This window comes from Cryptosporidium sp. chipmunk genotype I, assembly GCF_004936735.1.
Source record: "Cryptosporidium sp. chipmunk genotype I strain 37763 chromosome Unknown contig_51, whole genome shotgun sequence".
NCBI classification, from domain to species: domain Eukaryota; phylum Apicomplexa; class Conoidasida; order Eucoccidiorida; family Cryptosporidiidae; genus Cryptosporidium; species Cryptosporidium sp. chipmunk genotype I.
Window position 1 is genome coordinate 83,487 of NW_027125594.1, and position 14,799 is coordinate 98,285.

General features: G+C 27.7%; 6 protein-coding genes across 6 annotated transcripts; 3 read left to right on the forward strand and 3 right to left on the reverse strand.

The window, feature by feature from the left end:
- Positions 1-1,090: 1,090 nt before the first annotated feature.
- On the forward strand, positions 1,091-1,665 carry ELE39_003359 (uncharacterized protein; the record flags this gene model as incomplete). Its single annotated transcript, XM_067346345.1, has 2 exons — positions 1,091-1,094; positions 1,154-1,665. The coding sequence occupies 2 exons, from the start codon at positions 1,091-1,093 to the stop codon at positions 1,663-1,665; spliced, it is 516 nt and encodes a 171-aa protein (XP_067201375.1).
- Positions 1,666-2,065: 400 nt separating this feature from the next.
- On the reverse strand, positions 2,066-3,258 carry ELE39_003360 (BSD domain-containing; the record flags this gene model as incomplete). The annotated part of the gene is made up of 3 exons (XM_067346346.1): positions 2,066-2,713; positions 2,776-3,131; positions 3,192-3,258. 3 exons carry the CDS (start codon positions 3,256-3,258, stop codon positions 2,066-2,068), a joined length of 1,071 nt encoding a protein of 356 aa, XP_067201376.1.
- A 1,966-nt stretch (positions 3,259-5,224) lies between these two features.
- Positions 5,225-8,113, forward strand: ELE39_003361 (adapter complex 1 gamma subunit; the record flags this gene model as incomplete). The annotated part of the gene is made up of 1 exon (XM_067346347.1): positions 5,225-8,113. The coding sequence occupies one exon, from the start codon at positions 5,225-5,227 to the stop codon at positions 8,111-8,113; it is 2,889 nt and encodes a 962-aa protein (XP_067201377.1).
- A 433-nt stretch (positions 8,114-8,546) lies between these two features.
- On the reverse strand, positions 8,547-11,822 carry ELE39_003362 (Lhr1 Ski2 family RNA SFII helicase; the record flags this gene model as incomplete). Its single annotated transcript, XM_067346348.1, has 4 exons — positions 8,547-8,560; positions 8,643-9,065; positions 9,135-11,609; positions 11,708-11,822. The coding sequence occupies 4 exons, from the start codon at positions 11,820-11,822 to the stop codon at positions 8,547-8,549; spliced, it is 3,027 nt and encodes a 1,008-aa protein (XP_067201378.1).
- Positions 11,823-12,025: 203 nt separating this feature from the next.
- Positions 12,026-13,279, forward strand: ELE39_003363 (uncharacterized protein; the record flags this gene model as incomplete). The annotated part of the gene is made up of 1 exon (XM_067346349.1): positions 12,026-13,279. The coding sequence occupies one exon, from the start codon at positions 12,026-12,028 to the stop codon at positions 13,277-13,279; it is 1,254 nt and encodes a 417-aa protein (XP_067201379.1).
- Positions 13,280-13,284: 5 nt separating this feature from the next.
- Positions 13,285-14,241, reverse strand: ELE39_003364 (Dcp1-like decapping family; the record flags this gene model as incomplete). Its single annotated transcript, XM_067346350.1, has 1 exon — positions 13,285-14,241. The coding sequence occupies one exon, from the start codon at positions 14,239-14,241 to the stop codon at positions 13,285-13,287; it is 957 nt and encodes a 318-aa protein (XP_067201380.1).
- Between the last annotated feature and the right edge of the window lie 558 nt (positions 14,242-14,799).

Genomic DNA, 14,799 nt, shown 5'->3' on the forward strand with positions numbered 1-14,799 from the left:
CAAATCTTACTCAACTAAATCTAAAGGAAGAGGTTCGTTGAAATTTAACATACTCATCTTACGTTTGTTTCCTTCTTTTTAAGAAATTCTTGCAATTGCAGTTAATTGGCTTGCTACATTTTTTAATTTAATTTTAAACAAATTTAATGGAGATCTTTCAACAGAAGAGAATGCGATTGACTTTTGGTGGCTTTTATTTTCATCCTCTTTCTTTTCATTTTGTTTTTTTTTTTTATTTTGACCAGTGAAATGAAATATTTCAAATATTTTACCCTCTATTATTTTGGTCTCTTTCTCACGCTAGCTCAATATGGAAGATATCATTAATAAAGTGTAAAGTATTCTGGAATAGTTGTAACTTGGATGGTTGAATGAGAAGTTCTGGATTTGCAGGAAATTGTTATTGAAATGAGTGACTCGCCGTATAACTTATGGGGTACATTTTTTCAAACAATAGAGTGGATGAGGATAATTGATACAATAATTAAGATGATTTATTATCCTCACATTTATAAACTCTAGTTTTGTGCGTCCTACCGGAGATCTTTTATATTTCTATTTGATCATCCACAACTGTTAACCGAGACTCATCTTTCTTTTCAATTCCTGCATATTCCTTTCTCTTTGTCTTTAGAAAAAGAAATATCATTAAAATTGAAATGGATGATTTTGGTTCGGACATATTTTTTGTATTTAATTCGTTTGAGTCGAAAAAGAAATGGCACTTTATTCAGTTACTCATGCGTTGACGGGCTACAAATTTTACATATTGCGTCATTTATATATTTTGTATACCGGAATTTGTATGCATATTTTATGTGGTTTTTTTGGCACAATTTTTTAAAAATTGCTTATGTATCTTAATATTTGCATTTTTGAGTCTGAAAAAAATTATGTTATGGATTATGGGTTTATTTAAATTTTATTTTTAAGTTGGGATTAATGTTGAAAGTTATTTAAGCCATTTCAATCGTATTTCTTGTTTATATCCATAGAAAAACTTCACAAATAAATATTATTAATGTAGTTTAATGGAGCCATAAGATGAATATTTTTTGCAATTTGAGAAAAGGAGAAACTAAAACGTGAAATGTGTATTATACAAGTATTATTGATGTTCTTAACTGACTTTTTTTTTTTTTGAAAATTATAGGTCAATCACGCAATAATTCAAACTCCACAAGGCGTATTGTTAGACTTGGTAACACAAATTTATCAAACTCAAGGAGTGCTTTTAATTCATCAAATGGAAGCTCAAAATCTAGGGTAATTAGAGGTCAAGGTGGTAGGAGAGTCAATACCAGTTTTGACAATCTTAACCGAAGGAAATTAGCATCTTCTAGGAGCTCCACTAACAGAGGTTTTTCACTTTCTCAGAATGCAAGAAACAGAAAGGGAGGCATTGGGCGTCTTAATTCTTCCGGGAGTACAGGTGCAATTAGAAGAGGAGGCGGCGGTAATGGAGGTAGAGGAAGGAGATTTAGAGGTAGAAACAGCGGCTCTAGAACGTCATCTAGAGGAAGAGGAGGTGCCACTGGCGGGTTCAGAGGAACTGGACGTCTCCAGAAGAATAAAAACAGCACAAGCACAGCATCATTGGTAAGTTATTTTTTGCTTAAAAAGTTCTGTGAATTCCCACATGCATTTTTTTTTAAAATGGGTTGATGCTAATTGGCGCCAAATGTGGGATTTCAGAATAAAATTTTTCTTAAATTACATTAACTTTACAAAATCCTCTCCTCCCCCCGAATTTATATATTATAAATTGATATTTCTTTTAAATAACAGGATGCAGCACTAGACTCATACATGGGAGCGGATGTCTGCAAGGCACGATTAGATTCACAACTAGATTCATACTTTTCTGGCCAAAGCACTGGAAATAATGATAGCGTAATAGCCGGAGACTCTTCAATGAACGTGGAGAATAATCAGGATCCGGTTATGATTTCACTATAGAAAACTATTAGGAAAAGGCTTTCGATAATTAATTCAGTGGTAAAATACTGAGATAAAGTTACAGCACATGTGGTAGAAAATAGTAATACATAATATTAATAAAACCCTATTCTTGATTAATTGGTATTTCCTCCGAGAAAAGCGTACTATCATGATCATCAATGTTACTAAAATTGTTGAAGTCATTAGTTTCTTGTTCACAATCGGAGCTGTTTAACTGATGGTCGGGATTATTATCCATTTGATTTGTGTAAATATCATTAATCTCTCTATCTAGTTGACTGTTATTGTCATTATTGTCGTAGAGCTTTACATCTTTATCACCGTAAATATAATTATCTTGGATATATAATTCATTATCAATCTTTCTTTCTAGTTCCTTTTTTCTTGTAGTCTCGGTATCCGTTTCTAATTCATGTTGATCTTGTTCTTGGCTTTGGTGTCGATGCTCCTTTTCCAAATCTTGTTCATCGCTTTTACCCTGTTCAATTTCATTAAAAATCCCGGTACTTGCATTTAAATCTTTTGAATAAGTATCGATCCGATGCTCGTCTGATTCAATTTTGAATTTTAATTCGCCAATATTGGTATCTTCAATAGCATTTAAAGTATTATTTGAATAAATTATATCGCTTTTATAAAAATCTGGAACGTTTTCTTCTGAAATTTCATTCTCATTAATTTCCTTATATTTTTTAGCTGGAACTGTAGCATTTGAAACTAAAGCATTCTGGTTCTCTATTGATATTATAACCTAATTCAATTAATTAATTATTCAAATTACAATAACAATTTGGTATAATTAAAAAAACTCACATCTTTGATAATAATATTTCTTATTGCATTAAAGTAACTTTGCCAGAATATGCTCTCGGACATTCTTCTTGGTACTAATTCATATCTAATATTATTTAAGTCATCCATTTGTGAAAGTAATGCTGCTGCCCATTCTGCAAAAGGAATAATACAATCTGGATTATCTTCATCTAAAGAAAATCCCTGTATTCTAGATATTGGGCAATTTGTTAAAAAGACTTGCTTATTCAATGTTAAACTTTGAACTTTTTCTTTAATACTTTTATAGTTCCATTTCAAAACTGTATTTGTAGGTAGTTCTTCGCTGGACCATTGAACAATGTGAAACCAAGGAAAAACATTATCTTGCATAGTTTCTTAATAATTAATTAAATGTTAATTCTTAATCATTATAAATTATTCATTCAAAAACTTACCATCAAAATCTTTCATTTCTAACTCCATTTCTTGGGTTAAATCTTCAACACTTTCGACAATTCCCATCTTTTAATGCTGACAAGATTAATAATAAGCTATTATACTTTATGATTCTGACTCTATTTATATTTAAATATCAACTAATCATAATAAGTATTCAAAAACTGCCAATGTTTCTACCTTTCTTTCTCTTTTATTTAATTAATAAGACCTCAAATCTGAAAAATAACTTGTTAAATTATTTTTTCAATTTAATAATACAATTTAAATTACTAGTCCTTCAAGTTTAAGTACTCCTTTTGTGAATTTTTTGATATATTTAGTCAATAGTTCTCAAATAAAACTTGCAATATTTTCATTCAGATCCTAATAAATCTATTGATTTATTTTTATCTTACTTTCTTAACTATAATTATATTTATCTTTTTAAATAAACATAAAAACTAAATTACACAATTTTTACCGCCATTTCTTATTTATTTCCTCAAAGAATTTCATTAATGACAAATTTTTTAATATTTCAATCAAAAATCTCATTTTTTTTAAACAAACAATATGAATAGTTTCTCTAACTTAACTTTCTTATTTATTTGCTACTTTCATATTAAATGAAGCTTTTGTTATTAATTACCCCCCACATTTTTTGAAAAATTAATTAATGCAATAATTGTTTGTTAATATTTACATGTAATTTAATTAGTGAATAAAAAATTGAAGGCTTCCCGCCCAAATTTATTTATTATACTCCAAGTAGTAAATATTAAGTAATTTATATATGAATACAAAATAAAATAATTATGTTTTTTTAAAGTTAGAAAAGTAATAAACCATTTAAAATTAAAAATAGGAAATTTTATTTTTAAAAAATTGTTATAAAGCGATTATTAATTGAATTTTGTGAATAATTAACTTTTAAATAGAATGATTGATCCAGGTATGTACTAAGAGAATCTTCTAAAATTTGCACCTAATATTCGAGGAAAATATATTTTTTAAATCTGATTTTCTTCTAAACATTTATTACTATTATCGAACTTTCAGTCTATACAATTTCAGTTTTCTTGGTTTTATGCTTTTGTTTACTAATTACCTACATTATATATGTAAATAATTTACTAAATGAAAGAGATTCATCTAAAAAACAAAAAAGAAGAGTAAGTTAACAGATATATATATTCCAAATATGAATTTAAAATTAAATGTTAATGTAACCAATTGTATTACATAGAAACCAAGAAGAAAAGACAGACAATACTGGAGCATTGACGAGTAAACGATAAATTATTTACAAACATTTTCTTTCCCCACCATCCTCGAAACTTTCTCTATAATCCACTCGATAACTTTCAAGATATCTCTCTGTTAGCAATTTGAATAAATGCTACTAGACAGTCTACTTAGTTAAAACTAATGAACACTTCATCTTAAAAAAAAAAATTATCACTTCTGAAAAAAACAAAACAGAGTTTTTCTCGTAATTAATCCATCTTTGCTTAGCATTTTAATTCAAAAAACAGTATAGATATATTAGATTCCTCTAAATTTTATCTTTAGATGAGTATATTGTTAGATAGTAAGCTATTCACGGCTACCGAATCAACAAATAAAGATTAACTTTATTATTCAAAAGTTTTTGTATATTTTTAATTTAATTCTCAAATAAAACCCACAACTGTTGCCCTACCCCCATCACCTATGCAACTCTTTGGAGAAAAACGTCTCAAGATCATAATTGCGCGCCCGGTACCGTATTTATTATTATTTTTTAATTAATTTCAAGTGTGAGGAAAAAAATAATTCAAGATAAAAATGGAGGGAAGATTCGAAAGAAAAAATTAATTAGTAATTATAATTATTTTAAAATAATTCCTCTATTTAATTTTATGAATATTATCCACTTTTATAACGTCACAAGATTAATTACTTGCTAGGTTCAATTTGAATCCAAATAATTGACGTTATTTTAGAGTAGGATTTAAAAATTCTGAAAACTTTTTTTTTAGAGAAATTTTAAAATATCAAAAAGAAGAAAATGTCAATAAAGCTACGTGAACTAATTAGACAAGTTAGAAGCTGCAAAACGGCAGCTGAAGAAAGGTCTATAATTTCAAAAGAATGTGCACATATCAGAGCACTCTTTAAAGAAGATGAAAATCAATATAGACAAAGAAATATTGCAAAATTATTATTTATTCATATGCTTGGATACCCAAGCCAATTTGGACAAGTTGAGTGCTTAAAACTAATTGCCAGCAACAAATTTTGTGAAAAAAGAATTGGATATCTAGCAATTTGTCAATTATTAGATGAGGACTCTGAAATTTTATTACTTGCAACCAATAGTATTAAGAACGATCTGAATCACTCAAATCAATATATTAATGGACTTGCTCTTTCTGCTATAGCTAATACAGCTCCTAAAGAAATGTGTAGAGCGGTTTTCAGAGAAGTTAGTGAACTTTTACTTGTTGGCAATCCATTCATTAAAAAGAGAGCGTTGCTTGCCTCAGTACATATAATTCGAGTTCTTGAAGATGCAGAAATTGAATCATTCATTAACTGTATTCCTTCTTTACTTGAAGATAAACATCATGGAGTTCTTTTAGGTACTTGTCATATGATTAATTCAATAATACAATATCATCCTGAGAATATTGAAGCTTTAGGACCTTTTGTACCTTTATTAGTAAAAATATTAAACACGATCAGTATGGCAGGTTATCTTAACTCCATGGAATACGATAATGGAGGAGTTACTGATCAGTTTCTACAAGTACACATACTAATTACAATTGGTGATCTCAGAACTGTTATTGCAGATGATATTAAAGAAAATATTTGTGCTGCATTAGCTCAACTATTGACCAATACTGATAATTCAAGAAATGGCGGAAACTCTATTTTATATGAATCTGTTAGAACAATTATTAAATTACTACCATATATTAACGAGGATGGATTATATATGCTGGCCGTTAATACAGTAACAAAATTCCTACAAAATACTGACTTGAATATCCGCTTCGTTGCTCTTGGACTGCTAGAACATATGAAAGAATTCCCAAATAACTCAAATACTTGTTCAATAACTTCAAATATTAATGAGAATTTAAGTGGAAATAATGAAAATGGTCTTAATAATGAAACTGCGCATGCAGGTTTGGCGCCACACCATGCGTTAATTTTGGACTGCTTAAAGGATTCTGACTCGTCAATTAAACTTAGAGCATTAAAGGTTTTATTTTCCGTAATAAATGAAAGAAATATAAAGATTTTTGTTAAGGATTTACTTAATGCATTATTGATTTCAACAGAAAATGGAGAGATGGATTTTTCTATAGAGTTAGCAACAGGAATGTGTATGGCGATAAGGAAATGCAAACATTTAAGCCCACAATGGTATATTGACACTTATATCAAACTATTTTGCTTAGCTGGAAACATCATTAAAGAAGAGGAGAGAGATTACTTTATTTCGTACCTTTCTTCTTTAAGTGATTCAAGTATTCATTCATATACTGTCAAAAAGTTGTATTTATCGTTATTATCAAGAAATGACCAAATTTTACTAATTCAAGTTACTTTATGGGCAATTGGTGAATATTCTCAATATTTATTTACTAATAACAGTGGAATTAGCTCTTTTGAAGACCAAAAATCTATAGATTCTTCAGAAATTGATATCTCTGAAGAATCTGTTATTAGTTTAATTGAGAATATTTTAATTAGCAATACAAGGGAAATGTCTAGTAGTAACTACTCTTTATCATCATCAGGAGTCAATAATTTATATATTGATTATTCTCACCCAACAAAAGGAGTTGGAGCCTATATATCCATTAACTCTATAGAGACTACAATCAACTTTGCATTAATAGCTTTGGCCAAAGCTAGTGTACGACTTAAGACCCAGAAAAATAGGATACTAAAACTTATTCAGAGCCAGGCATCGTCCCCTTTAGTGGAAACTCAACAGAGAGCTTTAGAGTATATACAAATTTTGAACTCTAATTGGGATTCCAACAGAAATCAAATTCTCAATCCTATCCCAGTATTCGATCTTTCAAATCTTCACTCTAATGAAACTAGATCAAATAGCTACAATAATTTCAATGCTTATAACTCTCCAAAGAATATTAAGAATGAAAATATAGATAAAAATCCCAACAATAACAACCTTGTAACAGATCTTTTAGACCTTGATTCCAATATTAATGAAGTAACAGCTAATACAAATACTAATAATATTAACACTTCAAGAGCTGAATCAGCTAATGGAAACATTCTTGACTTATTTGATAATTTAACAACTAATAATACAAAAACGAATCCTAATACCTCCAATACAAATGATTTCATGGCACCTGCTTCTGCAAACGCTACTGCTTTAACTGCTACTACTAATCATTCTGGTAGTAATAACTACTTACTCAACTTTAATGATGATAAACATGCGGAAACCATTAAGAGTTCTCCATTTGAGGACCTTATTGACTTTAATAAGCTTAACTTGTCATCTTCACACTCCTCTTCAGCTCCAAATGATAATTTTAATTCTGTCGAGACTATTAAGATTTATGAAAACAAGGATATTAGAATTACCTTTGATATATCTAAAAACAAATTCAACCAAAAAGAAACCAACTTTACTGCGAAGTATTTTAATATTTCTGGAATCGATATATCAAATTTTAAACTAGAAATTGCGGTTCCGAAATACCTTAATATTCACCTTGAAACAGCATCCAGCAGCCATCTTCCTTCTAATAATTTCAATTATCCAGCAAAACAAGAAATTAAAATTACCAAAAATGGAGATCACAATAGCCAAATACTTATGAAACTTAGAATTAACTACCTTATCAACAATAACCAAGTCACTGAATATTCTAATGTCAATAATATTCCCAATAAATATTAACTATAATTTAAATAATATACAAGTCTTTATCACTACGAGTCTGCATATTTATTTCTACATGTAAATATTTTTTTTTGACACGTCATTTTTTTATGTGGATAATAAATAGTTTAGTTATATATATATATATATATATATATATATTTAAAGTGCACTACCTCTAATTTTCTTAATATTTTCTAATATATTTAATGTAATTTGTTTATTTATATATTTGTTATTTTTAATACATGAGTATAGAAGGAAACCACAACTTAGGCACCCATTTTTACAGTTACAGCTATTTAAGTTATCCCTCATATTAAAAATAATATCTTGAATTATTCGAACTTCCTTTCCGTTTGAAGTACATTTTGATTTCATTAATTCATTGAAATATCCATTTCCTCCTTTTTTATTTTCATAAAGCAAAAGAGTGATGGAATTTGTTTGTTTATCCTTTTGATTCTGAATTTTAACTGGAAAATAACATGATATTAATATGAGTTAATTTATTCTCTCGAAAAAAAATTATGGTTATTAAACTTACTGTCAGGGCACTCACAAGAAATATCATTAATATTACAAGATATATACTTCGGAAGTGAGTTAATTACATTATGTATAATTCCATGTATAGCTATATTAATTATTTCAACTTCAAATTTTTCTCTTAATTCTAGTTTGATCTGCATTCCCATTGTGTTGAAAGAATACACTAGAGGACTTTGAATATATTTCTCCTCCATAAAAATCCACTCATTATTAATTATCTCAAATATTGAATAACTATATATATCTAAAGTAACTCTTGCTCCTGCTATAAATATATTCATACTAATAATATCACTTTCTAAGTTATCATTTAGTGTATACCTTTCACCATTTCCCTGCATTAATACTGAAACCTCTCCTGAAGAAACAGTCTTTTGTTTAAGTCTATGATCACCTTTCTTAATCTCCTGCACTATTCCTATAATTAATTTTGTTTAATTTTTCATTAAATTATTATTAAAATAAATATTATCAATAAATAGCCTACCTCTTCTGGATGCTATGTCCACAGATAAAGTCTTAAATAATACCCCATTTATTGAATATATTGATTCTGGATATACCAAACGAATTGAGGTATGAATTGGTAATGTATCAATAATCACTCTGTTATCCCTCACATCATAAAGTGATATGGTTATATCGCTATCTCTAACATCTATCTGTTTGTAAATATCTTTTGGATCATTTAATTTTAGTTGGTCATTATTTTCAAAGTATAATGAAAGCAATGATGTCATGCATGCAGGTTCGATTCCTGTCTCTACTTGATTTTTTATCCGATTCCAATTATAATACAAGTCACATGTACTAAAATCTTGTACTTTTGAATTATCGTAAGTAACTAGTAGATTTCTATAATACAAGAATTTGACGATATCAATTAATGTGTCCGAATTTAAATCCAAAATCTTTGAGTCCCTTTTAACATTAATAAATTTATAAGATTCAACTGTTAAACATATAAGGTGAAGAATTAATAAATATGGATTCTTTAGATTAATGACGCATGAGTCAAATTGTTTAGATAATAGCTCTTCGCCGTGATTACTTATATAATTATCAATTTCATTATTTTCATTTAGTAAAAGTATTTTAATACTTTTTGTTTTATGATCTCTTCCACATCTACCAAATTGTTGAGTTAACCTATTAATTGACCCAGGGTATCCAAAAACTATTACATTATCAAAACATTTCACATCAATTCCTAGTTCCAATGCAATCGTACTAATAACAATTTTTACCTTACCATTAAATATTAGTGATTCTAATTTTCTTCTTTCAATTTGAGAAATACCCCCTCTATAAATTTGAATATCGTAATCAAAGTTAAACTGATGATTATTATGAAGATTTATCTTCTTCAAAACCATTAAAAGATCTCTCTTAATATTTTCAACCAATTTTCTGGAAGGACAAAATAAAATTAATTTGCGATTTAAATAATAAAACTCGATTAACATATTAATACACTCTTTGTAACTTTTATTTTTCTTAATTTGATTATAATATTTTGTGCCATCATTAATAATATACTTATTACAGTCCCAAATTAATATTGATGATTCACCCTTTGAACTCGAATCATTATTAATAAGTAAAATATCGTTAAAATCTTTAAATTCAGAGCCAATCAAGTTTCTAAAATGTTCTAAAGGGTTATTTATTGTTGCAGTACATACAATATACTGAATATATGTCTCTGAATTTATATAATTACTTTTTTGTTTGTAGTATAGAATACCTCTGTGAAGTCTTTTGATTATAAAGCTTGTATTAATTCCAAAGTGTCCTGTATAAATATGAGCTTCATCAATAACAAGGAGTTTTAGTCTATTATAAATCATACAAGACAGAAGTTCTATATTCCAGTGAATAAAGTCAATGTTTGTTAAAATTATATTACTTTTTAATAGTATTTCTCTTCTTTGATTCATATTTGTATCCCCATCAAGTTTATTAATCTTTGGTAAAATACTTGGAGGTTCAGGTTGGAAACAGCTTAGAATTTGTGTAATCTTCATAAACTGATCTTCAGATAATGCTTTTGTTGGAAATATTAATAAAGCCAAATTTGTTGGATTTTGAATGGCAAACTGGATGCATGGAAGTATATAGCACATAGACTTTCCACTAGATGTACTCGTTGTAATTATCACATTCTTTTTATCTCTCAAAATAGCTTTAATTGCGTCACTCTGATGATTATAAAATCTAAATTTGTCAGATGAATTTTTATTAATATAAATACTTAGCATTTCAATTACTTTTGGATCCAGAATTGAATATACCTGATCATTTTCCTGGCAATAACTTGTTTCTCTCCCCTTTTCAATCTTCTGGCTTACAATTCCTCCCTTTAGAATGGTGCTTTTTGAAATAGTTTCGATGACTTTATCAGAATCTACTGTTTGATTTTTTTCATTAACAATTGAAATTAACTGTTTTATTCTTCTTATTCTAATTTCCTCCAAGCTATTCTCCTTTATCTCAATTTCAACTTTATCTGTGAAATTGCCTTCAATTTGCTCATTTTTTCCACTAACACTCATTAATATCTGCTTCTCAAAGAATTCCAGCAAAGAATCAATTGATTTTTTACAAAGTTTGTTAGTTGGAATCAAATTATTAGGCGATTTTGTATCGAATTCTTTTGCTTGACTTTTATTCCATATAGATTCAGCCTCAACTTTGAACTCTATTGTATAGTCTCTTGTATTGGCAAGAATTTCATTCAAATCAAACTTAGTGTTTGAAACCGATACTGGTGTTTCTGAAATCTTTGTTATTACAACTTTGTCTTTTAATGCGACAATTATATCCCTAAAGTCACTAATTTTGGTAATTCCATGCACTCCAGAGCACTTTCCAAGCCTAAAAATGCATTCATCAGAAACCCCACACAATATTGATGATATTCTTGTAATGCACTTGTTAGTAATAAGTTTATTATAAGTTACTATTTTCGAAGAAAAAAAAAATAAAACAAAATAATCATATTTTCATTTAATTAAGTTTCAGATATTCCGAATTCTCTTTTTATTTCAGGCAACCTACCTAGAATCTTTTTTAAAAGCTCAATTAATCCAATATTTTTAATTATTTGAGCCTGGTATGTACTCAATTTACTTCTTTGATTTAATGACTCATCTGATCTTCCTCTTTTGAGCATATTTTAGCCTTCCTCTATTATTTTACCATATAAACAAATTTCTTTTTCATTTAATAATTTATTACCTGTACATTTAATACCGGCACTTGATTCAATGACGTAATAATTATTTTCCTATTTTGACATGTAATGCCGGTACTAATTTTTTCCAGATGCGGGAAATTTGAAATGACTTAAAAAAAAAAATAAATATAAAGAATTTGATGAATAAATTCGATAATGGTTTGGAGCATGTAAAATTAAGGATTTCTAGGATTGAAGATGAAATATACAGTATAACAGAGTTGAGAGAAATAAATATTATTGAGAAAAGGAAATTAGAAGATGAAATTTCTGAAATTTCTGAAATCGAGCAACTACTATCAGAACTTTATGACGAATTATACAGAGTTTCCAACTTTCACGAAGCTAATAATACCTTAATTACTAGAGTTTTTGAGGAGGAATTGAGAAAAATATTTAAAGAGTATTATTCAAATAAATTGGAGAATTTAAACAGCAGTAATTTTTTAGACTATGAACAAATTAAATATAATTACCAAAATTCCAGATTATCATTAATTGATAAATTGAAATATGACTCTGGAGAGGATTTATTAAAGATCGAGGTTTTGAATGATATTATTAAAAAAATAATCAAATTAAATGAGAAGATCTTTTATAATATATTCCAAGTTGAAAATCTATACAAAATACTTTTATGCTTTGTATATACAGATCTCTTGGTTTGGGATCCTTTTTCAGATTCATTGGATACTACTTTACCATCTTTTTCAAGTATTATCAATGAAGTATTAAGAAAAGATAAAAATAATTTGAATGCTAGCTTTTTTAATTCTGAAAAGTTTGTAGAGAAATTTTATTTCGAAAAGCTGATGAATTATATATGTGAAATAGTGAAACTGTATTGGACTCCCTTTTATTTCAAAGAAACGGAAAACTTGGTTAAATCCATAGATAATATTAAAAATGTTCTTCAAATTAAAATGACAGAAGTTGTGTTTGAAATCATGGAAAAACTTCAGGTTACTTTTAATTTTTTAGTTTCAGAATATTATTCAATGCCTGAAAATGAGTTCAAGTTTGTATTACTTGTTTTAAATTGGACTGCTTCAGTATTAATGGTCACAAGAACATTTCAAGTAAAACAAGAGCAAACCAATTTATTGATAAATAAATCCATTATAAATCTTTCTCAAAACATGATCCAAAACCAAGAAAATAAAAATCTAAGAAAATTACTCTGCGAGACTGAAATTGACATTCAAGGAATCAATAATTATTCAGTACATGAACAAGAGTTAGATTCCAATACAATATTGAATTCAAAAATAATTGGTTTACTAAATATTAATGAAGCTATACATCAAATTACAAATAGCTTTAAATTAAATCTTTCTAAAAAAAAATATATCTTAATTGATATTATATTGGAAATTATATCAAGTTATAATTAAATTAATTATTTTCTTAGTAAAATTTCAATGCGCTCATTTATCATATTATAAACCTGCCTCGAAGATAATACATCCATAATAATATCTGTAATTGCCTCTGGAGTAATATTTTCATTTTTTTGGTTATAATTACATTCAGCTTTACTACCTTTTCCTAAAATATCTTGAAAATGCAAAAGCTTCTGAAGTGAATCATTTATTACCGTCTTCTCTGAGCTACTCCTCTCCACACTATTAGTATTTTTTCTACCAGGACTATTAACATTATTAAAGTCATTATTTTTTTCTACGTTATTTTTAATATGATCATCATCAATAAGATTTCTATTGGCTTGTATAACTTTATTATTATTTACAGAATTTCTAATCATTTGCTCTATGTTAACTTCACCTTCTTGATTCTTTTGATTAGATTTCTTATTGAGAAATTCCAGTATGGTTTTTCCAGCATTATTATTATAAATAGAAGTAGGATCTGACTGAAATCCATGAGATGAAGAGCTGTTATTATCAATATCACTATTCAGCCTTTTGACCATTAGCTTTGAGATAATCTGCTTCAATGAGGCTTCAATTGATTTTCTCTCCTCCACCTCGTAAAACCACAAGCAAGAAACTGTAGAATTATTATTCTTGTTTCGAGACTTATAAAATAAATAGTTTGTTTCTCCACTCAATTCCCATTCGCTTGTAATTCCGAGAATAAGATTATCAGGGTTTTTCTGGTTCAAAACAATTAGCTGATATATTGGTTCAATATCTCTCTTAACAATGTGTAAGAACCCTTCAACTTCCCCTCTAACCCACTTTTGAGTGCTTGCATCCATTAAATATACACTTACAAAGCTAGAATATGCAATAATCTCGTTAATATTCTCATCATGACGCTTTAAAAGCTGTAGGTTTAATTTTCTTCTCTCGTCCTCTAAATTACTTTTTCTCTGATTTTCCAATGAATTCATCTTAATATCTCGAATTTAAAGTAATAAATTATTTGCATATATAAATATATTTAGAGTAGTTGTACTAATAAACAGTTAATTTAATATATACAAGCTTTTGATCAATGTATATAAATAATTATATGTGGCTGAAATCAGCAATATAACAATAAATGATACTTTAAAATTCAAAATGTTTACTTTTTTGGTTCTTTTACTTGTAATTTTTTTCCTTTTGAAAACTAACCCTCGCTTAATTTTGACATTATTTTAGTATAGAAAAATTATCTACTTTTTATTCTTCGCTAATATATTCGACACTAATTTTATATTTTGCCTTGTACAGTTCCCCCTCGCCAGACATGGCGCCTAATTCTTTAGTAATAATACTTGGTGCATGTAATATAAAATAAATGTAATATAAGCGAGAAAAAAATGAACTAAAAATAAATAATAGTAACTAAAATATTAATACTTATCTAAGTTGTTTTTATAATGCTTCAAGAAAAAACTTAATACCTAATCTCTTTTCTTTTTTTTTTAATTGACTATTAATAATTATGTCCACATTTAGAATGC